This window comes from Lipophrys pholis (genome assembly GCF_963383615.2).
Source record: "Lipophrys pholis genome assembly, chromosome: 5".
NCBI lineage: Eukaryota > Metazoa > Chordata > Actinopteri > Blenniiformes > Blenniidae > Lipophrys > Lipophrys pholis.
Genome location: NC_137628.1, coordinates 23,011,661 through 23,037,607, shown reverse-complemented (window position 1 = coordinate 23,037,607; position 25,947 = coordinate 23,011,661). Strand labels below are relative to the sequence as shown.

The window sequence follows — 25,947 nt, the reverse complement described above, 5'->3', positions numbered from 1 at the left end:
ACAGCCGAAGTTCTTGACTTGCCGGAGGAAATAGCAGTTCTGTTTTAGTTTGGGCTCCAAATACTTTGAAGTCTTAGTTCCTGGCCGGTGGTACAATACAAGGAGAAAATCCCTTCTTTTCCATGTTTATACTGGAATGTTCGGTGATGCTGAGATTGTACTTTACAGAAATAGACATAGCTTTGCTCTTTTCAGAGCAGAAAACTATTGATCATTATACATTTTACTTTTGTGCCCTTTTTTGGAATAAATTACCCAAACCTGCATTAAAAACAACTCAACAGGGTCCTTGCTTCAGGCAATAACCAAAAGTGAAAAAGAAATTAAAAAATACATGTTCTCTTTCCATATGTTAGAAAATGGAAAGCAAAAGAAAAGAAGTAGAAGATGACCCTGCATTTTTTAGTTTGCACCAATGAGGAAAAACAAAACGTTTGAAATTAGTGCAGAGATGCCATCGAGCACAGATAAAGGGTATCATGAACATTGGCAATACTTAAAATTCCATTAATCACATTTTCCATCTACAAAGAACATTTTCCTGAAGACTTTTAATACATTGATTAAATGTAGGAGTGGTTCACTGACCAGCCACATACATTGAAGTCTACATCAGAGTCTTATGATAAACTTAAGGAATCTATATAACCTTTCAGTCATGTCGGCTGTAAGATTAAGTGTGAATAAAGGGACTCAATTGTGCTTAAATGTCACTTACGACTCTGTGCACGACACCATTATCATTAACTTTGGGGCTCAGTTATGAGTCCATTCACGGTGCGGTCAGGCTTTACCTTTAAAGACCTTTAACATTTAAACTCCACTGACATTCAGAAGTAAGCCTGGTTTTTCATGTATTTATGTGTGTACGTGTGTGAGTGAGCACAAGTCCAACTTGCCTGCCAAGTAGGCCTGGATATGTGACCAACTATGCAGGCTGACAAAATCCCACAGTCTTTGTTGCTTTGTGCTGATACAAACGAGTCTTCCAGTTCATCTGTGCGTGCCTGCACACAAGCCAGTACATGTCACCGTAGGAAATTGCTGGTTTTCACTGCAACTTGGTTGTTATTGTTCCAGCAGAGGGTTGTGCAAACTGGCTGAAGCAACCTTGATACACGGCTCACGGTGAAGTAAATTGGATGTCACCGGCAGATCGCCACACTCATTAGCAGATTACAGATGTGGCAGGAAGAAATATGCCGCCAAGCAATCTGCACCTGAGTTAAAAGTGAAGAATCCACTTTTGATAATTGAGGATGTGAGCTGAAAGTCACATGCGGATTGTTGACATATATCCAAATCTTTTAAATTCTTGCTTTGACATAAGATGGGGAAAAGTTGGTCGGCTCCACATTATATCCAAATAAGAAAAAAAGAATATTAATGAATAGTGAATATAAATATAAATACTTTATTACTTGTTTAGTCAATTAAAATAATCTTAGGTTCAAAGGTCATCGGTACTTAGAAATGACAGGTGTCTTTTTCGACACTACTTCAAGTAACTGGATGAAAACATCCCCAAGTTAATAAGCGTTTAAAATGAAAAACTGCAGTTCTATAGCCGAGTCTCCATCAAATGTCTATTAAAATTTGCACATGTACCAAAGTGTTGATTGCGTGCTAGAAATGACAAATGCATGCATACATGTATGCGTAAACCTATAGAAGCAAATGGAGCGAATGTTCCACATGCTAAAATTACTTCACACAACTTCACCCAAGAGAAACAAGTGAAGACATTACTCTCAAATACACATTTAGATTATGAAAAGAAAAGAAACCTGCTGAACCAGTCTTTCTAGATGGAGTTGCTTTATCATGTCGGACTTTGGTATTGTATTCTGTAAAAGTTATCCCATTTTTTAAGACAAAAGTTTCAGTATTGATATTCATTTTATAATAACCTAGAATTTTCTTTGCAATACTTCTACTGAACTACCAGCATCATGTAATTTCCTGGTAATACCGCTCTATTACTTGTACTTATGCAAGAGTCAACATATCCCTCCTGATTGTGAAGAATGATCTGTTACCAAACATCTGAGAAAGAGCCTAACAAACATTTCAATGGTCTAATATTTATTGCATCTTTAATCCAACTCAACGCTTTGAGGCTAAATTCTGTGACTCAACTGAAGTTCAATCATCGGTCGTGTTGAGTTGTCTTGTTGTAATTCTGGGATTTTTACAGAAGCATATGTTGCATAATCAGATTTTGACACTTACTGTGCATTTCTCAACATGGGTCAAAGGAAGCAAAAGGCTCATTTCGTTAAATCTACGCATGTAGAATCTACGCCTCGTTTCTCTAGTTCAGACTTCTCTCTGATGGGAGAATGTCAGAAAAGGTTTCGTGATTGCTTAAACAAATATTGCATAACAACGTAATTTCTGATATGTGACATTTGCACCCGCTCTGGGAGTCAAATCAGGAAACGATGCAATGCAGTTGATGTTATTTGAATTGACGGGTGTTTGCAGTTTCTGGTAGAAGCATGCTGACTGTCTCTCTCTCTCTCTCGCTCTCGCTCTCGCTCTCGCTCTCTCTCTCTCTCTTTCTTCCCAGTTTGCTGCCCACCTCGTGAAGGTGAATTTTCCTCGTGTTTGCATCCTGGATGGAGGGATCAACAAGCTGAAGCCCACTGGACTCCTGACGGTGCCTTCCCCTCAGATTTAACCTCGTTCATGAACTTCCAAAAAACCGTGAGGGAGAAGTGGAAAGACTGGATTTTAAACTGGAATAAAACGGATCAATACAATAATACTTTTTTTTTTCGCAATCAGGCAGATTGTTGTCAAATAATTGTGTTCTCATCCCAATTTGTTTTCATAACCTTGTTGTTTCTTTATTGGTTTGTTTGTATTTTGAAACATGAGATCTCTTCAGTAGAATCTGTTATTTGCAGTATTAGCTTTGCACTGGAAAAATAAACAGCTGCCTGTGACCAACATTTTTATGTGAAAAACAATAAAAAAATATTATATATATCAGTGATTTCTGCAGTTTCGTGATTCTATCCTGGCTGTTGATTTGTTTGAATGTCACAGAATTATTTCTGTTGCTATTCACTCTGCTTCATATTTGGGGGTTTTTCCATGCCCCAATTTGAAAGTGAGAGTTATGTTTGTACCCCCGGCTAGCTCAGTTGGTAGAGCATGAGACTCACAATCTCAGGGTAGTGTGTTCGTGTCCCACGCAGGGTGCCACCTTCCTGTGGGCTCACCACCTGCAGGAAAGGTTCTTAATCTGAGTGACAGTGCTCAGACTGCCGCTCCTGCGACCTGGAAACGGATAAGCGTGAGAAAATGCACGGATGGATGTTTGTATGTAATCACATTTTATTTTTGTTGGGGTTATTTTTTTGGTTTGTTTGTTTGTTTGTTTGTTTGTTTGTTTGTTTCATAGTGGTGATGGTTTGATATTTATTAAATGAAATAGCTCCACTATAGCATATTGTTTTTGGTATCGTATTCTTGTGAGAGTTTGTTTAATTCTTATGTGCCAAATTCCTTCTCCAGAACAGGGCGTTGTCCTCCTCCTGCACAGAGGCTGTGCACTCCCTCAGAAAGGGAAATCAAGAAGTTACTTTTTTTTCTTCTTCTTCAACAGAGCAGTTCTCTATATGATCTTCTCATTATCAGAGGTAAGAGATATTGTCTTGTCTTTTTGCGACTGATAATTGAGGAAAAACGTAATTTAGGCACTCCTTAATGCCTCATCATTGACATGTATTTACTTGACTTGATTGATTAAAATTTGAAAGATTTAAAAAAACGTTATTATCTCCCTGTCAGGACTCTTTGCAACGGTGAAAATGGTGAATTATGAAGTGATTGTGTACACCTCCAATCTTGCGGGTGCTCCCACTATGAACAAAGTCTTCATTAAGCTGGTGGGCACCGAGGGGGAGAGTAAAAAACAGTGGCTCATCAGCTTGAAAGGTGCTTCTGACATCATCAGAGGAGCAGTAAGTGTGTGTTTGAATTTATTGCATTAAAACATTTTTTTTTAAATTAGCAGCTCTGCAGGGTTGCACCATATGGACCCATAAAAGACACAAGACAAATGCATTTTGGATTTTTTTGCTGATACAATAATATATCTCTACATTACATGAATCATTATAGATAAGTTCTGTACCTTTCAATTTCTATTTAAACCTTTACTTTAGGCGCCAGGGTTTTCTGTGTGCTGCCCTACCTCCATTGGAAAGCTGGTGCTGATTGAGTTAGAAAAACACCGTCTCCCGCTGTTACCAGAAGATTCATGGTTCCCCGCTAAGGTGCAAGTGAAATCCCCCGAGGGAGACACCTACACTTTTCCCATCTATCGCTGGATCACTGACAGCAAGGTGCAACGCTTCAGAGAGGGAACAGGTTTGTCAAAATGTCCTTGTCTGACATGAAATGTGCTTCTTGCCAACCACAAGCAAACAAAGACAGCTTCTTCAAAAATAGACCCGAGATAATTCATCCCAACACAACACTGTCAACTTTTTAAACCTTGTTGGTATTCCTCTTTCATTTCTGTAAGCTCTCACAGTCCTTGAAGACAATCACCATCTTGGCAGGTACAGCCGGCAGCAGGAGCTTAAACTGCGAGAGGAAGACTATCGGTGAGAGATCAGACTTTGTACACAAGAGGCATGCGAAACCTCCTCCCCTTTTGTTTGAATGCGCAATCACCAGCCACGGCGATATTAAATGCACCCTGCTTATGCAGGCTGGGTCCTTTTGAGCCCTCATCGATGCCTTCATTCTTTTTTTTTTTTTTTTTTTTTTTAGATTCAATAAGGTGGAAACATTCCTTAGTTTTGAAAACATCCCGCAGACAATTTAAATCGACAGGATAGCATCACTGGGTTGCTGCAGGTTTGCTGCAGAACAGTGATGCGGTTCTGTCGTTCTGCCACATACCGGAGGTGCCTTATCAGATTGAGATCTGGCGAATGTGGATACGGAGTGAGGTGAACTTGTGCTCTGCAAAACAACTTGAGATCATCTGAGGCTTGTGCAGCACGATCCTGCTGGAAGGAACTAAAGTGGGTGCACTTCAGTCATAAAGTCATGTACTTGTCAGACATGGGTAGATTGTCGAGTTTGAGCATCAAACCAAAAGTCCCATTATGTGTCCCGCACCATCTCACCACCTTCAATGTTGGTTATGCCAAATTCCGACTGGCATCTGAATGTACCAGCAGACCATGCAACATTTTCTAACCTTTTTTTTCCCCAACCCAATGGTGAGCTGAAGCCACAGTTTCTTGCAAAATGTGGTTTTCTGCTGCTGTGGCCCCTTTGTTTCAGGCTGTTTGTGCGTTCAGTGATGAATCGTAGCATTATTGTAATGCCACTACTGCGAGCAGTAACTTACTCGCAACTAATTATTATTATGGAATAAAAAATGCTTTTGCAATTTCTGATTGTCCCCCTCCCTAGTTATTTCTGTCATACATGAAAACTGTTAAAGCTGCCTTCTCTTGTCCTGTTATCTGTGCACTGGAGCTTTTATTTGAACATTTCCAGTCTCCTGTTTGCTTGAGAAATGCTTAATTACTCCTAAAATCATTGAGCCCTCCGGAGAGCTACATGAAAAATATGCGACTGGAACATCTCTCCACAGTATGATGTATTTACGTCCCTAAAACAGAGGGCAGCTTACTTTTGTTGATCTCAGCTGTTTTGCTTTTTCTCACTGACGTAGTTTATAAATCCAATACTGTCAAGAACAGGTGTTGTGGCAAGTTTTGCATGGCTGTAGGAGACTGCATCCCCCTTAAGAGAGCGCAGCAGAGCCTGCAGACTTAAATAACGACTGATCAACTTAAACAAATCAAAACTATGTGTTGCACACTACCATTTGGCTTGCGTTGGTTTACTCCAGATGTATTGATTTAGATTGTACATTAGATAAATTGGTATTCAAAAGGTTCCTTCACCACTTCGCCAACTGTTTTTCCTATTTTTTGTCAAGCTGGAATGTGTATGCTGAGGGACTGCCCCACTCCATGAAGGCAGAGAGCAATCTTTCACTGCCTTGTGAGGTTCGCTTTTCCTTCACCAAGTCGACAGAGTTTTTCTACACAGCATCATCAGGGTTAAGTCCTCAAACTCAATCAAGTCTGTGTCTTGCTGTGAACTTATGTACCTATGGAAATAAAATGTCAAATCATGTTGACATCATTGTCTTACCCTTTAGACTGACAAAGCTGAAGCTGATGGGACTGACCACCTGTAAGAAGGCGTGGACTAACATAGATGACATCAGTCGGGTGTTTTGCTCCAAAAAGACCGAAATATCAGGTACTGTAATATCATGGCACGTCAATGGAGTACTGAATACTACATGCATATTTGCACAACGTCTTCCAAAAAACAAGTCTGTGATTATTTGTTGCTAAACAGTAGTTGTTATGTCGGTCGTCCCCTTGACTTAAAAAAACATTCTCCCTGTTCGTCCTGTCGCCCGGTCCTTCTCCATTTCTTAGAAGCAGAGAGACAGTGAGGTGGAAGGGCTGTTTAATGGAAAATGTTACACATTGACCCTTTATCTGATTAAGGTTTGTGCAAGTTAAGCTCTATGGCCATAGCCAATGTCTCTCAATCGATGGTATCCTAACTGTGCTGTGAGTAGATGAATCATAGTTTATTGGTGAATGTTTCCTCAGGGTGTCAGTGTTCATTTAGTTGCCATGTGTTCAAGAGACCATCCATCCATCCATCCATCCATCCATCCATCCATCCATCCATCCATCCATCCATCCATCCATCCATCCATCCATCCATCCATCCATCCATCCATCCATTGCTTTTTTTTCAGACTATGTCAAAGAACACTGGACTGAGGATGCATTTTTTGGCTACCAGTTTCTAAACGGTGTCAACCCCATGCTGATCCGACGGTGTGAAGCACTGCCCAGTAATTTTCCTGTCCCTGATGAAATGGTCTTCCTCTCCGGCCAGTGCAGTTTGGCACATGAAATAAAGGTAGCTGTCCCGATTGATAAGTTTGATTGAAACCTTGCATGTATTTTGTTTAACTAAGTAACAGAAATTATTGCACTTACGTGGTATTTTTGTGTCTGGAACACTCGGATGGGTGACTTCTGGTCATATAGTTTTTCGTTTTTTTTTTTTTTTTTATTGTCACTGAAATTTCAAACAGAATGGAAACATATTCCTGTGTGACTACAAACAACTGAATGGATTGCCAACAAACACCATCAATGGGAAGAAGCAGTACTTGACTGCTCCTCTGGTTCTGCTCCACAAAACTCCCGATGACAAGATGAAGCCGATTGCTATCCAGGTGAAATGAGAAAACAATAATTGCAATACTGAAGCTGTATTTCAAAGTATTGATTAAGTCAGCTATTACTCAGTCTGATAAACGTAGGGTCCCTGTGAATGGATGAATCCATCTCTTTGAATGTGCCCTCAAGAAAAGCATTGCGAGATGTTACCAGTGATGAATCTAGATTGCAGATTTCAATTCTTTCTGTGAGACAAAGACATAAGGTTTGTTTATTTCTCAATGATTTTCTAGTTATTGATATAAGTGCTTTGCAATACATTTTATAACAAACAACCGAGGGCCAGGATTTGTGTTGCGTAAACAGACAGCCAATGAATGGCATGTGTACATAAAATGTTAAAGCCACACCAATGAAGTGCAAATACATGAAGAGCTTCGGCTTTGGTCAAACACACGACAAGACAAGTTTTAATATTTGTAGGGAAATACTGAAGTTGATTTTCTGCTCCGATGGGAGTCGGCAAAAATCCCTCGAAAGGCATCAGCGGAGTATTCATCTGAATAGACTAACCTGCAAAGAACAACAAACCTGTCTTAAGTCGGGAAACAAACAACACTTAGAGGAAATTCTTCAGCATTATTGACCGGCACTCATAATGACGCCACATCGCCCTTTCTTCCCCCTGCAGCTAAAGCAGACTCCAGCAGATGACAACCCAGTCTTTCTTCCCACTGATTCAGAGTACGACTGGCTGATGGCAAAGATTTTCGTGCGAAGTGCCGATTTCAACGAGCACCAAATGAATGTTCATCTGCTGCGTACTCACCTGCTGGCAGAAGTATTTGCAGTGGCGCTGCTGCGCAACATGCCCATGGTGCATCCCCTGTACAAGGTAACTGGTGGAGACAAGGTGCGGTGTTTGCTCTACATAAATGTACAAGTATTTCACACAACTCGATGATGTAGATGTATTAAGATTGCAACCATTCGTTATTGTAATATTTCATGTGTAGGAAGGGAACAATCATCACACATACACCAAATACAACAGAATATCTTGCAAATCAAATGCAATGTGAAGTAATGAGTAAACATAATAACAAGTAGTTATGGTACTAACACAGTTTCTCTGTTTTGTCCAGCTTCTCGTGCCTCACACTCGCTACACGCTACAGATCAACCACTTGGCTCGAGCTCTCCTTATATCCGAGAATGGAGTTTTCACTCAGGTATGAAGTGACCACCACACAGTAGTCCGAATCTTTATTGATCTTTATTCAAATGTGGATTGTTCTCTAGTTTTCAGCTTCTGGCGGAGAGGGTATGCTCACCCTCCTGAAGAGATCTCTGTCCTCTGTGACCTACACTTCTCTCTGTATACCAGACGACATAGCTGAGCGTGGACTGGAGAATGTCCCAAACTTCTACTACAGAGATGATGGACTCAAAGTTTGGGACATCATTCACAGGTATCATACGCTGTTCTGCATGATGTCTGTAACAAATTTAATATTGATCTAAAGTACATTTTTATTTACTGGACTTCCCTGTAGTTAGAGACAATGTCAGGGGCCTTATGTAAAATTTAAGTCATGCCTCTGTTGTTCATTGGGTGACAATGTTGGATTTCGATAATAAGCTTTATCATGTTAGTTCTACTTATATTAAATTATGACACTTAGTCATATTGAAGAGCCGTGCTGTTGCCTATTTAATATCTTCAATGCTTTTAAGTGGAATGAAAGTTGGATTTTGGCACTACTCATCATGAGCCACCAAAGTTTACAACTATCATTTACAGCCGACTGAGGCTGTGTTATGCTATAAACTCAAGTCAGGCACTGAGAATGACATTAAATTAATGCTGACGATATGATGCATCTTTCTTACACGCAGAGTGCCTTTTATATAGGTGATTACACAGAATTGCTTTCATAACATAAAAAGAATAAATAGCCATAATCTTTTAGCTGGATTTTTTTCCCCCTCTTATATAACAGAACATTTTTCTTCATTCAACTTGTTTTGGGAAAGTTGATAGATTTATGTGTGACTGTGTTTTTCTTATTCAAGCCTGAAAGGTATCATCCCTGTTCTTCTCCCTCTCAGCTCCAGTCCTTCCTATTCTGCTCCTTGCTAATATTTTCTTTGCTTCACTTCCTTTTATTGAAATCTCTCCTGGACAATTTATGATGCAATGTGCTGCTTGGTCTTTTGTGTCGCAAAAAGAGGCACTCCTGGATGCTTTGCTGCTCTTAATGATGGTTTCAAACTCAGGCATTGGAAACACACTTTATTAAGTGTGCCTGAGAGAAGCTAATGTCGTTTAAAAGCAGTTTATTGACTTTATTAAATGCTGCTGTCACGTTCAGTTTTGTTGACAATGTTTCACAGATGGTGAAATCATGCATGTACAGTATAAGTACATTATAAGTATATTATAAATATTCCATAAGTACTCGTTTTCCTGTAATCTATCTATTTCATTGGTACATTTTGAACCCTGCTCGAGTGTTTGAATGAAAATATGTCATGCCATTTGGTTTGTATTTTATAGACTACATAACCATGTTTTGAAAGGTTTGTGCAGGGAATATTTGGCCACTACTACAAGGACGACTGTGCAGTTGAGCAGGACTCTGAGTTGCAGAAGTGGATTTCTGACATCTTTGAACATGGATTCCTTTCCAAAGAATGTACAGGTGAGCTATGAAAACACCCTCACATTTCGTTATGACGGACATTTGACGGTTGCAAGCTTGAATCAAAATGGAATTGTGTCGTCTCCAAGGTTGTTTTTTTTTTGTTAGTTTTTTTATGTTACTCATTTTATTATCTCCACTTAAAAGGAATCCCCCAGAGATTAACCACAGTGGCTGAGCTGGTCAAGTTTGCAACTATGGTGATCTTCACTTGCTCGGCCCAGCACTCGGCTGTAAACACCGGACAGGTAAATCATTGTAGTGTCAGTAGAAATACTTTTCATTCTGTATAATACTCTGCTATTGGTTTGATAGTTTTCCCCAAGGATACACTCTTTCTGGTCCAATTTGAGAGCTGTTGGGCTTCACAAAGCCCAAATAATATTGTGAACAAAAACACTCCGGCTAAACATTTGATATGAGTTTCTGTTTTTATAACTGCTACAAAATTGCAGTAAAAGACAGCAGCCATAAACATATCATCACACACCGTAAACAGAAGGCTATGTGCTTCAGAACCATCAATTAAAACACACATTACTGATGCATTCATTGCAGTTTGACTACGGCGGCTGGATGCCCAACTGTCCCATCTCGCTGCAACGTCCACCGCCCACCAAAAAGGGAACAGCGAGCAAGGCCACCATGCTGCAGACGCTTCCTGATGTTAACACAACCGTGCAGGGCTTGTCCACCTTGTGGCTGCTCAGCAAGCAGTCCAGTGACTTTGTAAGTGTCCAAGCCCCTGTGAAGAAAATTAAAAATTACATCAATGTTCAAATTGAGACCATGTTTTAGTTGCAAGGATGCTCTCATACAACTCTGCATGAGTGGATGTTTGATTAATATTCACAAATCAAAAGCTGAACGTGTGCACGTGTATCTCATCAGGTGGCTTTCGGGCAGTACCCAGAGGATCACTTCTGTGAGGAGATTCCCACCAAGCTGATAAAGGACTTTCAGGGAGACCTTGAAGTGTTGAGTGCGATCATCAAAAACAGAAACAAGGGTTTGGAAGTGCCGTACACATACATGGATCCAGCAGAGGTGGAAAACAGCGTGGCCATCTGAATATTTAGGTGAAGGCAAATTCATCTTCAGGAGCAAGGGGACAACTCAATGTTTCCATTTGAACTAATGCCAGGTCACACCGGGTCACATCATTGTCCTAAATCATCTCAGTAAAGCCATAAATGTATATTCTGTTAAGGAGAGCTCAGGTGAAGTCGTTGTATTGGAAAGAATTTTTTAAATGAAATTTGATGGAGCTATGTGCGTGTCTGTGAATATTGTTTGTTGGGATGGCGAGCTACTTTTTTTTTGAAAACTGAATCTTGTTTGTACAGAGTCATATTTGCTTTTTTGTAAAGTATTTTCTTTGAGAACAAAATGCGAATTGCTTCACGGGTGATGTTTTCGGCTCTTGGATAAATATTACATCAGACAATTGTTTGTGTTATTCAGCTTCACTCTGATGCCATCCTATGAAATCATCCCATAAAACTGTGTTTATATTAGTAGAAACGAAACAATCATTATCTAGTATTTATAAGGAACTGCAGACTTTAATTGCATTATAGTCAACATTATAATTTTTAAGCCAATCTGTGCTTTGGTGATTTTTCTGTGGTGATATATTTTCTTTTTATCGTGATACTGCAAATTTTAAATTTGTATTCAACTGTAAGCTGAAACATCATATGTTCTCATTAGGCTGGTGGGTGAAAATAGGATGAGTAATCTCACAAAACCATAAGAATTAAAGAGACCGTCAGTTTTTACCTGTCATCATTTAATCTGGATTATCCCTGGATTTTACACCTACTGTTGAAATGAGTGACATATTATTGAAATATTGCACAATAAAGGGGAAAATTTAGGCTCAAAGAAATACATATTCTTGTGTGGATTTAATTAGCCGTAATGCTCATATGTTAAAGGAGTTTCCTTACTACACATGTCATAGATATATACTGTATGTGTATACGTATCTATCTATCTATCTATCTATCTATCTATCTATCTATCTATCTATCTATCTATCTATCTATCTATCTATCTATCTATCTATATAAAAAAGGAAAAGGAACAAAGAAGTTTCAACATTCTGCACAGTTCCTCGGACACTGAACCTTTCAAATTGCCATGAGACTAAATTATTTTTGAATATGCTTTAATCCCATTAAACATCCAATTTATCATTTTCTATTTTTTTTTTCTCCTTACAATTTGATTACTGATTATAAAATGGTCTTCCATCTCCCAAATTTTAAAATGACTAAAGTGATGCTGAAATACAAAATTGAACTTGTTAATACTGTCTAAATAGAAATAAGTGACTTTTTGGATCATTTTCACTCCATTCTAACTTGTAATTTGTTGTTAGCACCTGTGCATCCTGTCCTGCAACAGCTTCACTTTGCTTCACTTCTCATTTCCATATTCATACATTTGTGTGAGCATATTTATCTGAGACATAAAATGTCTCTTTTTACAGGATGAACTAGTACAGTTGAATTTGAATTGAGCTTTCAAATTAACAGCAGAAATCGATGTGCTTCATTCATGTGACTGAGGCCTTTGTGTTTCTTCAGCAAACGAGGCTTTTAAAAAGCTAAATCATGACACCACCGCTGTACCTCAAATCACCACTTCAGGTTCAAAGAAATTGACTGAATCCTAACAAAATGGCAATTTGTAGCTGTGCCTACAGCCTGCACACATAGAGCACCAAACTCACCTTTGTGATAGTTTACATTTATTTCCTGAGTGTGACCTTCCTTCCTTTGGAAAGCTGGTGCAGATTGAGGTTGACAAAATGCCTCCCTCCACCTCCCACAGGACTCGAGGTTTCTCTGTCAGGTTAAAGTGAAGTCTCCAGAGGGAAGATGTGGAACTTTTCTCCCGAAGAATAGTGAAACGGGAAGCTTTTTTCAGGATGTGCACACGACTATTATACCATGAATGTCTCTCCTTTTTTTACCCACCAAACAAAGAAAGTGAGGAGACCAATTTTATAAACTCACAATTTCTCAGCTCTGAGAGTCCTTGAGAGAATCACAAGTGCAGTGGAGAGAAGCTGATTTTGAGAGCGCGCCGATTGAGCCAAGAGCAGTTAAGTCGAGTCACCTTTTTTTATAGAGCATTATAAAACAGCTGTGGCTGAAGCCAAAGTGCTTCACATAATAGACAAAATAAAAATTACAATAGAAGTTTAAAGTAAAATACAATAAAACAAACAACAACAATTAAATCAGGCACAGAGTCTCAAACATGGTTAAAAGCCAAGGACATAAAATGGGTCTTAAGATTAGTTTTAAAAGTGGACAGTGTTTGTGATGATTGTGTCAGTGACACATAACCCTTTACAAGACCGTAATATTGACGTATTGTACACCCAATGGCCATAACGTTATGCATTCAATATTGCTGATTAACTCTCAAGAGATTGTTTGGTGGGATATATTAGGAAGCAAGGAAACATTTATCAGTATCTATCGAAGTGGTCACAGGACAGGAAAGCCAACCACAGGGTGGCAAATTCCCAGAGGTCTGGTAAAGTTCACAACTCACAAGTTATGGTTGTTGAAATACAACAAAATTAGGCAGGAGCTCATCGGGTTTGGGCTGATCGTTATATTTCTTTCAATTTGTCAATGCAGAAAAAAAAAATGCATACCTGTTTTATTTGTAAACTGTGAATAAGAAACTATGCAGGTGAAAGTGTCCAACAAATACTAAAAGCCGCCGTGTTTCCAATAGTGGTCTCCCAGGTAAAGAGGGACTATCTGTGTTTGTCTATTGGACAAAACAGTCTGTGTTTATGGATTACATTACATATTCCTTTATAGCACCATCATGTGGACTTCTTCTGTAATTATCCGTAAGGAACTGTCAAAGTATGGTGAAGACACCATAATAGAGTTAGTCGTCTTCCCCATGTTCAAAGTTCAAGTTCAAAAAGTTTATTTGTCAGATATGCTGCATGTTGCCATGCAGCACAAATGAAATTGCAGTCCTCCCCATCAGTGCAAAAGTGCAAACAGTTTAGGAGTAAATAAAGTAAAAGAAAACAAAATAACAGGAATAGAATACTATACAGTCTATACAATCTATACAATCTATACAACAGTGCGAAAACAGATTCAAGTTGGCAGGTTGGCAGTGAGTGTAGTGATTGTGGGAATGGGGGGGAGAGCAGGGAGTGAGTTGAGTCTCCTGACTGCTTGGGGGAAAAAGCTGTCCTTGAGCCTGTTGGTTCGAGCTCGGAGACTCTGCAGTCTCCTCCCGGATGGCAGCAGGCTGAAGAGGCTGTGAGACGGGTGGTTGGGGTCGCCTGCAATCCTGATGGATTTGCGGGTGAGACGGGAGTTGTAGATGTCCAGAAGGGGGGGAAGAGAGACACCAATGATCTTCTCCGCTGCTCTCACGATGCGCTGCAGAGTCTTACGGCAGGACACGGTGCAGGCGCCGTACCACACGGTGATGCAGCTGGACAGAATGCTCTCAATGGTGCCTCTGTAGAAGGGGAGCATAATGGAGGGCGGGGCTCTTGCTCTTCGCAGTTTGCGGAGGAAGTAGAGGCGCTGATTAGATTTCTTATACAGTGATGTGGAGTTGTGAGTCCAGGTCAGGTCTTCAGAGATGTGCACACCCAGGAACTTGGTGCTGCTCACCCTCTTCACTGCAGCACCGTGGATGATCAGCGGAGCATGCTGGGTGTGCGTTCTCCTGAAGTCCACAACAATCTCCTTTGTCTTTTCCACATTCAGATGGAGATTGTTGTCCTTACACCACAAGACCAGCCTGCTGACCTCACTCCTGTAGCTTGTCTCGTCGTTGTTATTGATGAGACCCACCACAGTCGTGTCGTCAGCAAACTTTACGAAGAGGTTGGAGCTGGAAGATGGGGTGCAGTCATGGGTCAGCAGCGTGAAAAGGAGGGGGCTCAGCACACATCCTTGGGGGGCCCCCGTGTTCATCATGATGGTGCTGGAGGTGTTTCTGCCGACCCGAACTGTCTGTGGTCTCCCCGTCAGGAAGTCCAGCAGCCAGTTGCACAGGGCGGTGTTAAGGCCCAGGTGGTCCAGTTTGTGGATGAGCTGCTGTGGGATGATTACGTTGTTACGCTGTCCCGTTGTTTTCCTTGAGCACCGAAGGCCAGTTTCCTCCCAGAGGAAGTCAAGCACGTTGTATGGCAGCTGTCTACATGAAACATTTAGAAACTGCCGAAGCCGTGAAAATGAGCCGCATAAGTGAAGTCTGTTTAAGATTGAATCATTTAAATGGCAATTTACAGCATTATATGATGGATCTATGGAGACAATCGCGTCAGAGTGAAGGCCTTAAACACGTGTTGTCCACTTGACGTTGTGTTGTTGATAACCCCCCCTCGCCACATGCATTTGATGTAAATCACTCATTTAACAACTGAAATGATCTTTTCCATTATTTTGGGACTGGATTGAGCCACTGTAAATCTGAAGGCTCGAGCAGCCGAGTCAGCCAACTCAGGTGTGGTCCTGTGATTTGTTCCAGGTGAGTGGTGAAACTGTGAAAGTTACAGTGAGTAAGGAAGCCAATGGGTGTAATGCCGAGAGAAACCAGCCTCTATAAACGTGTTATAGTTACCCGCGACTTTGGGGCAGGTGTTGATTTCTCGTATGAGAAGCCGTGAGCAGCCAACAAGGGCAGGGGTGTGTTAGATAACCAAGGGTGTAAGATTGTGAAAGTTCAAATATGCTGTTTAGGAATGTTATTGTTGGATGTTAGTGTTATATAGACTGCACATTATTCTGTGGACCTCGGGCGAGAGCATGTGCATGGGCTGAAGTGTGGTCCTGTGTTTTATGTTACAGAAGAAAAATCAAACCATCGAACCCACGCACGCCTGGACGTCGTGTTCCTATCTGACCGGGTGTGTCTAAAAAGCTCATTTACAGATCTTAACTTGCACTTTCCTCAGGTTCATTCATCTGAATATAAATGAATGAACATCAACAAACGGCCAACCGAGCAGTTTGGCTCTCAGACAGTGATGTACTATCAACACTCTCGCCACAGCCAGATGATCAAACCTTCACAGGCTGGCTTGTGGGGGAATTTCTGGTGTTTCGTGAAACATAAAAACGGGAAAGTAGCCAACAGAATTGCTTATCTTTTGCTGGGAAATGTTTAGTATTTGTAAATATTTCACAGAGTACAGCAGCTGACAGATGCAATTGTTTTCAATTAGTGGTGGCGTCTCGATTTCACAGTTTCTCTTTCCAGCTGCACACGACAAAGCGACCGCACATCATTTACACCAAAAAAGGTATAATTTTCACAGATGTACGATACTGCCAAAACAAAATTCATAGGCAAAGGGAAAAAAAAAGAAAGAAAGATGATTATCATAAAATTAATTATCAACTCGCTGGCTTTCATGACACAGTGTGTCAGTTTCAGTGTGAGGATGAAGGTGCTGAAGAAATCCTTCTCCTCACAATGTCTTTCAGAACACTTAGAGAAAATTATATTAAAAGAGAAGTTAGTAAATCAAACCATTTCGTGGGCAACAATCTGTGAAGATAATCTGCAATGTTGTGGTGACCAGAAAGTGATATTCATTACATTTTTTTTTAATGGTTACATGTTTTAAAAAAAACACTTTATTTTTTAGAGAAGTTCAGTTCAAAATGGAAATAAGCACTTTTAGGCGACACCTTGATATTTAGTGTGCAGCAATCAATGCTGACTGCAAATCAAATACACATATATGAGCCTGACCCTGGGTCTTTCTAATTCAATAGGACAGTGATGAAGGTGTGACCTCCTTTAGACAGGGTGCTGATTGAGCACTTCTTTCCACTCATTGGTTCAATACCAGCACATAAAGATAGTCTGAAGGTCTTTAAAACACATTCATATTTTCAAACGGCCATAAATAGCACTCCCTCTATGTAAAGCTACTATTTTATGGGGAAAGGTTTTTACACTTAATCTAAAGCAAGTATGCTGGCACTCTTTCAGTATTTGGGAAAAATCAAATCGCTCATTCAGCAAGTTATTTATCTCTCGCCGATTATTTAAGACACATAAGCCACTTATGTCATTTGGTCTACCTCCACACTGTATTATTACACACCTCTCAGAGACTCTCGGGTTGACTTTGATAGTGCTGCAAAAACAAGTGAACAGCAAAATTGCCTCGAAGCAGCAATTTGTCCCAAAATAGTGACAGTGCTGGTTTTGCCCTGTTAATGGGTTATTTGTACTCATGTATCTTGTCGGGTGGCATGTCTTCCTCCAGCTACAGTAAATTTACCATATGTCTATTAGCCGAGTGTTCGCTTGGTGCTGCTTGGATGCTCTTTTAATGCTTATTCACTGTTTAAGTTCCGTTGGTTTTCATATTTTTGCCGCAGCAAGTCTTAACTGTTTTGGGTTTTTATTCTTTCTATCTGTACATTGACAATATCAATAGATTTAGTAGTCGAGTTTTTTTTCTTATAAGAGTTGGAGTAATTTCAAGCCATGGACAGAGAGACCATCACATTAACACATGTGGGCAATTTAGAGTGAACAATTAACCTCAAATGTTTCCGTATTAAGAAACTAGAATACCATGAAATAAAACTCATTCATAAACAGGAAGAACAAACAAACTGAACACAGAAAGGCCCTAAAGTCTTGAAACTGCTGGGGATTGCCCACCACTCCATCGCTGCGCAGTGAGCAGCCCAAATGACCCAAGTTCTTTAAGCTCCTAATAAATGTCTTTACTTCTTTCATTTGAGGCACTCTCAGGGGGAAGTGACAATTCCCAAACAACCTTTGTTATCAGTGTTTGTGTCAGAACGCCTTCTGCTGGATACTGAGGTTATCGCTCAATTACTACAATCATCTACGGCAATGCAGCATAAATGGGGAAGCATAAGTAGTATTGCCCATAACGGCCCTTCAGCAGAATCCAAATCCTCCGTAAATCATCTGATTTACCTCGAGCACACCACTGCTTAGGAGCATTGAGACTCCGGTTTAGATATTTACCAACATGTAGAGTGAGTCTTCCAGCACTTCCATGTCACAAGGTTCCAACTTCATCTCCAAATGATTTGTACATTGCTCCCCTTTGAGAACGTTGAATGGTCATTTGCTCATTGAGATCTCTTCTTTTTTTTTTCTGTTCCATGCATCCGTTAGTGAATGAAGCTGTGAAAACACTGTGCCTTTCTCTCGCAGGTCTTTGTGCAGCAGGGCATTGGAGGAGCAGTGTCATTGTTAAGATGTGTATATCCAAAACAGAAAAAAAACATACAAACATGGATCTGAATACACAATACGAACAAAAGCTGTCAAAACAGCTCACGGAACTCAAAGTTCCCAGTATGTTTGCCTCATAATAATAATAATGAGTGCAGCGTGTACTGTGCACACTGCAAATTTCCTAGGTCAGCGTGCTGCTGTTTTGTCTGGCATCAGTGTTATTATAGCGGCACACAGTGGGTTCTTTTTAAGACGGCAGTGATGGATTAGCCTGTGATGGAATAGATTAACCTGCTGATTGTTCAGTCAATGGATCAATAATCAGTTATTAACCCATCGCGGAGGTGATCGGACAGTTAAGGTCTTGATTATCTGTATTTAGATTGAGCACAGAAGGTCAGAAAATTGGCACTAAATTAAAGGAAACTCTCACAAGACCTTCTCTACCTCATCTTCAGCACAATGAAGGACATCATATATGGTTTTTCTCCGTGTGCCATTACCTCTGATATATTCCTTATCACTTTGGGAAAAAGCATAAACGTGTCCAGGAAAGTCTTTTCCCTCCATTCAGCTGGAAACTTCATGCTTTATTCTACACGGGCTGATATTTCCTCCTCAAATAGTGTGCTCCATCACTTTGAGTGCAAATGTGTGTGAAACCAGCAAGGAAATGCTTGAGTCCAAGTGGAGGCGCACACACACACACACACACACACACACACACACACACACACACACACACACACACACACACACACACACACACACACACACACACACACACACACACACACACACACACACACACACACACACACACACACACACACACACACACACACGGTGGCTATTTCCTCTACCCTCTGGATCTCTTTCTGCTGCAGTGGTTTATCTTAATAAAAGGACTGTTTGCTTGCCCTTTTGGTCCCAAATAAGCAGCCCCGCAGCAAAATGAAGATTTTTTGGGAGGTATTTCATCACAGGTCAGTGACGGGACCTTGGAGAATTGCCTGTTTGGAGACTGATCTAATAGCATAACTGCAGATCTTATTTCAGCAAACAGAAATTTGATTCATTTGTGAGTTGCTGGAGTGGAGGGGTTTTTGTGAGTTGCTGACACAAAAGAAGATTATCCGGGATGATCATTTCTTGAGAGGTTATCAAGTGATTTTCTATTAAATGTGAATTCGTATTCTGAACGTCAGAATAATATACTGCTTCAAGGACATCTACTAATAAAGTGTATGTTGATGTGGGATACAAGTTGATCATATTTAATATACTATTGTGAAAAAAACACTATATGGTTTATATCAATGTGCTCTGGAAAAAACCTGATTTACCTCTTGATAATATCTAATTAATTACTAATATCGAATTACCGATTAATATATATATATATATGATAGGTTCAATATTATCAGAGTATAGGATAGGTTGTGATTTATTAGATCTTATTCATTTTTAGACTATGGTAGACCAGGACTACATCTCAGGCTTCATTTTCATCTGATACCTGCCAGCTTTCAGGCTCAAGAGGAAATATCATTGCTACAGCATGAATAAAGCAAACATATCTGTGAATGACTTTGAAAAGTGCTGGTTGCTTTTTCCTTTTATAAGTCTGTACATGTGAAGTGCTTGTTCTTTCATCACACTTGTCATCCGTGGAGAACGTTTCCTCTCACTTTTCATTTAACCGAACTGTGTCGTGTCCTCTTCTACGTATCATATTGATAAAAGAAAACAAAGAAACTAATTAACTTCGATCAACTGATTCTTTACACGTAGTTTCCAGTAGGTGTTTAAATGCTTATCGTGTTAAAAGATGTTTTGAGAAATTGTCAAACTTTGATGATCAAATACAATGTATATATTATTCTCTCTTTGAAAAAGTTTACTGGTAAAGCCAGAAAAATAGAGGCACGTGGCCTTAAAAGAGTAAACAAGCTGACAAAAGTTTGTGTGCTGCAGCAGTAATTGGATTTTTATTTTATTTTTTTTTTATGAAACTGCTACTGTATAAACTAAGCCTTGTCATACTACAATGACACTGTCATGAAAAAGAGAAACACTGTGATCTAATACTTTGATCAGTTTCTCCGTGTGTACTCCAGAAGGCATCATTATTTTAAAACCACCTTCTGAGTTTTCTCCTTAAACAAAGAAGAGTTTGTTAGTCCCCTACTGAAACACAAAGTTTGACCCCACAGTAGATGTCTCTGTCGGGATAAATACATTTCCAAAAAATTTGGTTTCATATTTAAAAATCTCAACAGGTGCTGAAACATCAAGTTTTCCTCTTTTTTTTTGTCATCTTATCATTAAATCAGTGACATTTCTATGACATAACCTCTTGTTTGGAATCGTATTGGACCTGTGTGCTGCAAACAAAATGTTTTTGCCAGCAACTGGCATAAGAAAAAAAAAGTACTTTGTTTCATACCACAACAGTCAAAAGTGTTTTATTTACATACTGGTCTGGATAAATATGAATTTTGGGATTGTCACAATGAATACTGAAAACCTGTGAAAATCCAGCCAATGCCCTTCATTCTTACAGCGTACAATGTGCAACTGCGTGTTGCAAGTTAAAGACAGATTATTTGACCACATAAACACACACGTTTTGCACACTTTAAACACGGGTGTTTCAGCTGTGTACATCGTCCTTTAATTGAAAGTTTGAATACTGACCATCTGAAAGCCAATCAATATTAATGTATGAATTCACATGACATTTAAACAACACAAAAAAAAAAAGAAAGAAATAGGACTGTATAGAGTATGTACACACAACTACCTTTACAGTAACACAATCAGCAAAATACTAAAAACGTGTTGGCACCCATGTCTTTGGAACAAACTGCACTTAATATAACAAAGCACACCCTGTATAATAGAAACTGACTGTTCGTTTGCAAGTGTCAAATATCATGTTTAATACAGTTCAAGTACCAGAAAAAGAAAAGTATAGGAAGTTTTACCATTTAAAGGAGACTGCTAAAGAAATGAGTCATGATAGAAAAGCTGATCGACATTTGAAATTCTTGATAACAAGCAAATCTGTGAAATACTGTGACAACAAAAAAACACTGTGATATTTTAGTCAAAACTACAATGACAGAAATCAGTGTTCAAAAAATCAATCTTAGCATGTCCAGGGAGCTGGGAATTCGGAAAGTTACCAGGTGGGAAACTCAAGAAAATTTGCAGATTAACAACAACATTGTCAACGTTTAAATTAGCCAACATACGTGTGTAAAGACAATATTCTAAGTGGATCAAGGCTGTCTAATCCTGGTCCGGGAGAGTCGCTATCCTGCATGTTTTAAATATCTCTAATACTTCAACACAGCTGATAACACTGAGTGGCTCTTCATCAAGCTTTCAGCGGAGCGACATGGCACATTTATTAGAGTTACAGTAGGCGTGTGGAGCCAGGAGAGCCATCGAACGAACGCAGGAGTGGGATTGGACAGCCCTGATCTATAAATTTCTCTTCTACACATATGAGATGCCGATATGTTTTGAAGGCAAATTAGTTTCTCAGCGTTCACTGAAATATCTCCGCTTTCTCAGTGGTGGGTTCAAATTCATTCAAATGTGCTTTTCCCACTTAACAATCAAAACATTCCTACTTCCCAATTACACATGAACACACTAAAAAACAAACAAACAAAAAAATTTCTAAAAGTAATGTCCCACAATTTGGTTTTATGCTTTGGGATTAAACAGATTTAAAATCATCAGGATCATTTATGAGAAATCTGTATAATTTATGACAAATACTACTTTTAATTTCGGACCCTCAGGCAAAACCTCTGCTGCTTTGCTGATCAAAACAGACGCGGCATACAGTTCCATCTCTGGCTACATGTTTTACCAGCTAGCAAATGAAAAGTAATGACTCGTGGGTTAAGGATCAAAGCAAAGCAAAAGCAGACTCCTATATGAAAGAACAATCCTCTCCCTCCACGAAGACATGAAGTGACAGCCGGCCTCTCGGATGTGTGGCTGGAAGGCTGCCGGGGCTGTGAGTGTTAGGTGGAGGACATTTCCACAGTAAGTGGGTGCATGCAGGTTTCAGGGTAACAAGGTGATGGAGTGAGAGAGAGGCTGAGGTGACGAAGGTGTGCCACTGAAGGATCGGCCCACAAAGGTTTTGCAATAGGCCTTTTTCATGAACAGTATAGAAATAGAGAATGTGAAGCCCGCTGTTCTGCACACACTATTTTCTGGGATTTTGTTCACAGGATGGCGGAGGGGGAGGGGGGAGGGGGGGGTTGTTCGAGGGAGGGATGAGTGAGAGTCCAGGGGGGAAATCACAACAGAGTCACTTCTCTTTTAGATGATTTTCCCCTTGTGTTTTCTTCCTGTCTGCCCCTGTCCTGTCAGTCAGTCAGAGTCTCCTCAGATTGTGCTCCTCTGTGCAGGAGCCTTTCCTCAGGGTGATGTCGTCCACGGCCATCTCACCAACTCGACCTCGCCCGCGCTCCCCCTTCAGGATCACCTGGAAAACCACAACATTTACACACTGAGGTGCTGAGACTGATCACGTGTTGTTTGACAACCTGAGAAATGTTTCTGATGATGAAACAAGACTAAAGGAACAATATCTCAGATTAAAAACTTATTTGCTGGTATACTTTCACTTACACTTTCCAGGCCCGTGCCCCAGAGTGTGATTTGAGTGTGCCTCCATCCGTTTCCCCCGGTCCGGCCCCACACTGCCGGGCTGTACTGCTTCCCCTTCTTGACAAACACTTGAAGCATCCCCACATGATGGCCTGCCAACTTGTGCCGAAACGACAGGCAGAGATTGCCGTCATTCCAGGGAGGGGTGAGCGGGAGGACGAGCCGGGCCCCTCGTCCCGTCCTCTTGTTGCCTGCTTCAGGAATAGTGAGGTACCGCCCACCTGTAGACACAAGAGATGCTGTCAAGTATAGAAAATACACTCTGGTGACAGTTGGGGAGGACAAAGAGTGTTGACAAGACTGGTGCAACCAGCAAAACTGTCAGATTCCCACTGTAATAATATAATAACAACAGTGATTCATGGTTATTCAGTAATTCATGCAGCGAGTGAAATCTGTTAAAAACCTAAACTCATTCAGATACAGTACATTAAAAAAAGTGTTTAACCAAGTATTCAGAGCCACTGAAAAATGACATGGAAAAAAAAAAACTAGCACATGTTGTAAAGAAGGTCAAAACAATTGTGTTTCTGCAAAACTGACCAGCAGTTTTGGCTTTCCACAAAGTCCTGGTTTACGTAGTGTCACAGATTTCCACTTCAGAAACAATCCACATGTTAAAAAAATAAATAAATCATTGACGTTTATGAAAAATCTTGAATTGTGTTTTTTTATTTTATTTTTTTCTGTAAAATCAAATGTTGCTGAGTTTTCACAAATTTGTGAATGCTTAGAGGACCTTAAAACCACAAAAAATAAAAAGAAATAAAAATCTAGATATGTTTTATTTGAGTTATAAACTGAAGAAAACACATGCAAATGTTATTTACATTTCTAAACTGGGTTAGGCTTAGATGCCATTTTCCATTGGCACAAAGATTATTTTGTAAATTCATGCATTAATTAGTGATTGAAGAGCTCCAGTTTTAAAAATTGAAAAGCCTCCTGCTGATTAAGGCTTATATATTTTGCTGGCTGATCCACATCGGGCTGCTGTTAACCACAGTTGTTATCTGTAGGCCATAGAAGCTCTCTGCATAAATCATGAGCTCTTTCAAAACTGTGTCAGTCCTGTTTGTGTCTTCCCAATGTTTTCTATCACAAGACTTTAAGTAATGAACGGTTAACCCCTTAACAGGAACGATGCAAAGGAAAAAATGATTTCTTGAGGCAGAGCTGAGCCTTTTCAAACAGAATCAGACCAGACTCTTTAAAAAACGACCCTCAGGACACACCCTGAAACCAGGACACCAGGGGTGGGCAATATGGCAAAAATATCATATCACGTTTTTTGTGGGATAAAATCACGATCACGATTTTATCACAGTTCTTTTTTACACTGATTTTGAGATTAATTTGCAAGTTTCTGAACAGTACAGCCAAACCATTTCCCGATGCGAAACATAGCCCCAACAGAAAAAATAAGACAATTTAGGCCAAAGAACCTTTCTGAACATATTTTCATTTATCTAATATGTGCAATTATGCAAACAGACTTTTTCAATTTAACTTGAATGAGACTGTTTTAACTCCATCTTTGGACCTAACCATGACTTTTTAAAACAGAACTGGGTTCTTTAATATGTAGACGCAGGTTGTTAATTATAATGATTAATTGAATTAATTAAAACCACCCTTGAATGTAAAAAAAAAAAAAAAAAAATGGATTCAACAAAATTTATACTCAATTCTCAGCACTTTGAATCATGACAGCACTCTTTATTCAGGACTCTTTAAATTCATCTTGAATCGTTTACACCAGACCTGAACTCTTTAAAATAGACCCAGACTGCTTGGCACAAATAGCATCTCTGAAATAAAGTTTAACTTGTTGAACGAGGCCTTTAAAACAAATTAATTTCTCAGACTTTTTACTCCACCAAATGCTTGAACAAGCACATCAAAGGGTTGCTTTAAGGAATCCAAACACACTATAGATGTGGTTAAAAACACATACACCAGTATTAGTATTGTCCTTTTGAAGAGACATAATGGGATTTACAGGCTGCCAGGATGGAATTACTCAAAGTAAAATAATTTTCAAGTCTGAGCAGAAGACTTTTATTTTATTTTTTTCTAAATTGACGAGGAGCCTTAGACTTGGCTTAAATTACACCTGAGTCTGGATGTCTGGAAACACTAATAACTGCAAGACTACGCCAGTTGGCAGCGGGAGCCAGATGCAGTTATTGTCACTCGAAGCGAGCCAGTACTCCGCGCTCTTCAGACGTCACACTGCTGCCGCCCTGTCCTCTCAACATAATTCATCACGTCTTTCCCGTCATACGCACCGCGAGAAAAACAGATTTGTATTCCCAATTAATGCGAACCGCAGGTATCAGTGATGTGTTGTGTTACCCACTTCTCATTTGCATTGCTTTGTAGAGCAAAGCACTAATCTGAAGAAAAGACAAACTACTTGCCTGAAGTCATTGTCAACTTGACCTGTAATTGAGTAGAACAAAACTTAACTGTGTGTGTGTGCGTGAGGGTGTGCGTCAGCGAAGGAACGCAGTGGGTCTCATTTCCATTTTACTGATTAAAAAAAAGCAACAACAATTTTTCCTGATTAAAAGTGCGCGAGTGAGCAGAATCGGCGCGTGCCCTTCAGTTACCCGACGGATCAGGTGTTGTCTCCCAGTGCAGGTCTCCGTCTTTGTCCCGGATCCAACCACAAAGGCCGTCGTCAAAAGAACAGCTCAGGTATCCTGAATCTGTGTAGAGCAAAACACAATTTTCAGAACAAAAAAAAAAAAAAGAAAAGAAAAAAGAAATGCAAGCGCAAGATTTCAGTCTGAACTCTGTAATGCTTCACAGGAGGCTTGCTGTCTGCCTGTAACCTCACCAGGAGCTTGAGAACTACTGAAGCTCAAGCTGATGAACATGATACAATAACTGCGTGAATATGACTGACAATGTTGTAATCTCTACAGAGAGCTGATGCATTTGAGGGAAAACTCAACTGAAAGTAGAAAATATATAAAAAAAAAAACTTGAATCTGGAATTAATGATACCACTCTGTTACTTCTGCAAT

At 39.9% G+C, this 25,947-nt stretch overlaps 3 protein-coding genes across 4 annotated transcripts in view; 2 read left to right on the top strand and 1 right to left on the bottom strand.

The window, feature by feature from the left end:
* tbck (TBC1 domain containing kinase) overlaps positions 1-2,998 on the top strand; it is a 42,219-nt gene extending 39,221 nt beyond the window's left edge. The window contains exon 26 of the mRNA XM_080463223.1: positions 2,573-2,998. Within this exon, the coding sequence (XP_080319349.1) occupies positions 2,573-2,683 (111 nt within the window). The 3' untranslated portion in view covers positions 2,684-2,998. The remainder of the gene's footprint in view (positions 1-2,572) is intronic.
* A 159-nt stretch (positions 2,999-3,157) lies between these two features.
* Positions 3,158-12,164, top strand: LOC308109569 (arachidonate 12-lipoxygenase, 12R-type-like). Of its 2 annotated transcripts, none has more exons than XM_080463222.1 (16): positions 3,158-3,330; positions 3,526-3,650; positions 3,802-3,974; positions 4,179-4,383; positions 4,541-4,622; positions 5,981-6,103; positions 6,206-6,309; positions 6,827-6,993; positions 7,172-7,315; positions 7,951-8,154; positions 8,405-8,491; positions 8,562-8,731; positions 9,843-9,964; positions 10,112-10,212; positions 10,523-10,693; positions 10,856-12,164. In XM_080463222.1, the coding sequence occupies exons 3-16, from the start codon at positions 3,822-3,824 to the stop codon at positions 11,033-11,035; spliced, it is 2,013 nt and encodes a 670-aa protein (XP_080319348.1). In that variant the 5' UTR covers positions 3,158-3,330; positions 3,526-3,650; positions 3,802-3,821; the 3' UTR covers positions 11,036-12,164. The 2 variants fall into 2 exon arrangements, with proteins under 2 accessions (XP_080319348.1, XP_080319347.1); XM_080463221.1 differs by having other exon boundaries at positions 3,180-3,330; positions 3,617-3,650; positions 10,856-11,848.
* An 8,491-nt stretch (positions 12,165-20,655) lies between these two features.
* Positions 20,656-25,947, bottom strand: part of npnta (nephronectin a) — a 55,284-nt gene continuing 49,992 nt past the window's right edge. Inside the window, exons 10-12 of the mRNA XM_080462655.1 lie at positions 25,528-25,626; positions 22,874-23,133; positions 20,656-22,727 (exon numbers count right to left, since the gene is read on the bottom strand). Of these exons, the coding sequence (XP_080318781.1) occupies positions 22,617-22,727; positions 22,874-23,133; positions 25,528-25,626 (470 nt within the window). The 3' untranslated portion in view covers positions 20,656-22,616. The remainder of the gene's footprint in view (positions 22,728-22,873; positions 23,134-25,527; positions 25,627-25,947) is intronic.

Coding starts and splice junctions, on each gene's coding strand:
- LOC308109569 (XM_080463221.1), top strand. Junction 3,651..3,801: donor TGATCTTCTCATTATCAGAG/GTAAGAGATATT, acceptor TCTCCCTGTCAG/GACTCTTTGCAACGGTGAAA. Junction 10,694..10,855: donor GCAAGCAGTCCAGTGACTTT/GTAAGTGTCCAA, acceptor GTATCTCATCAG/GTGGCTTTCGGGCAGTACCC.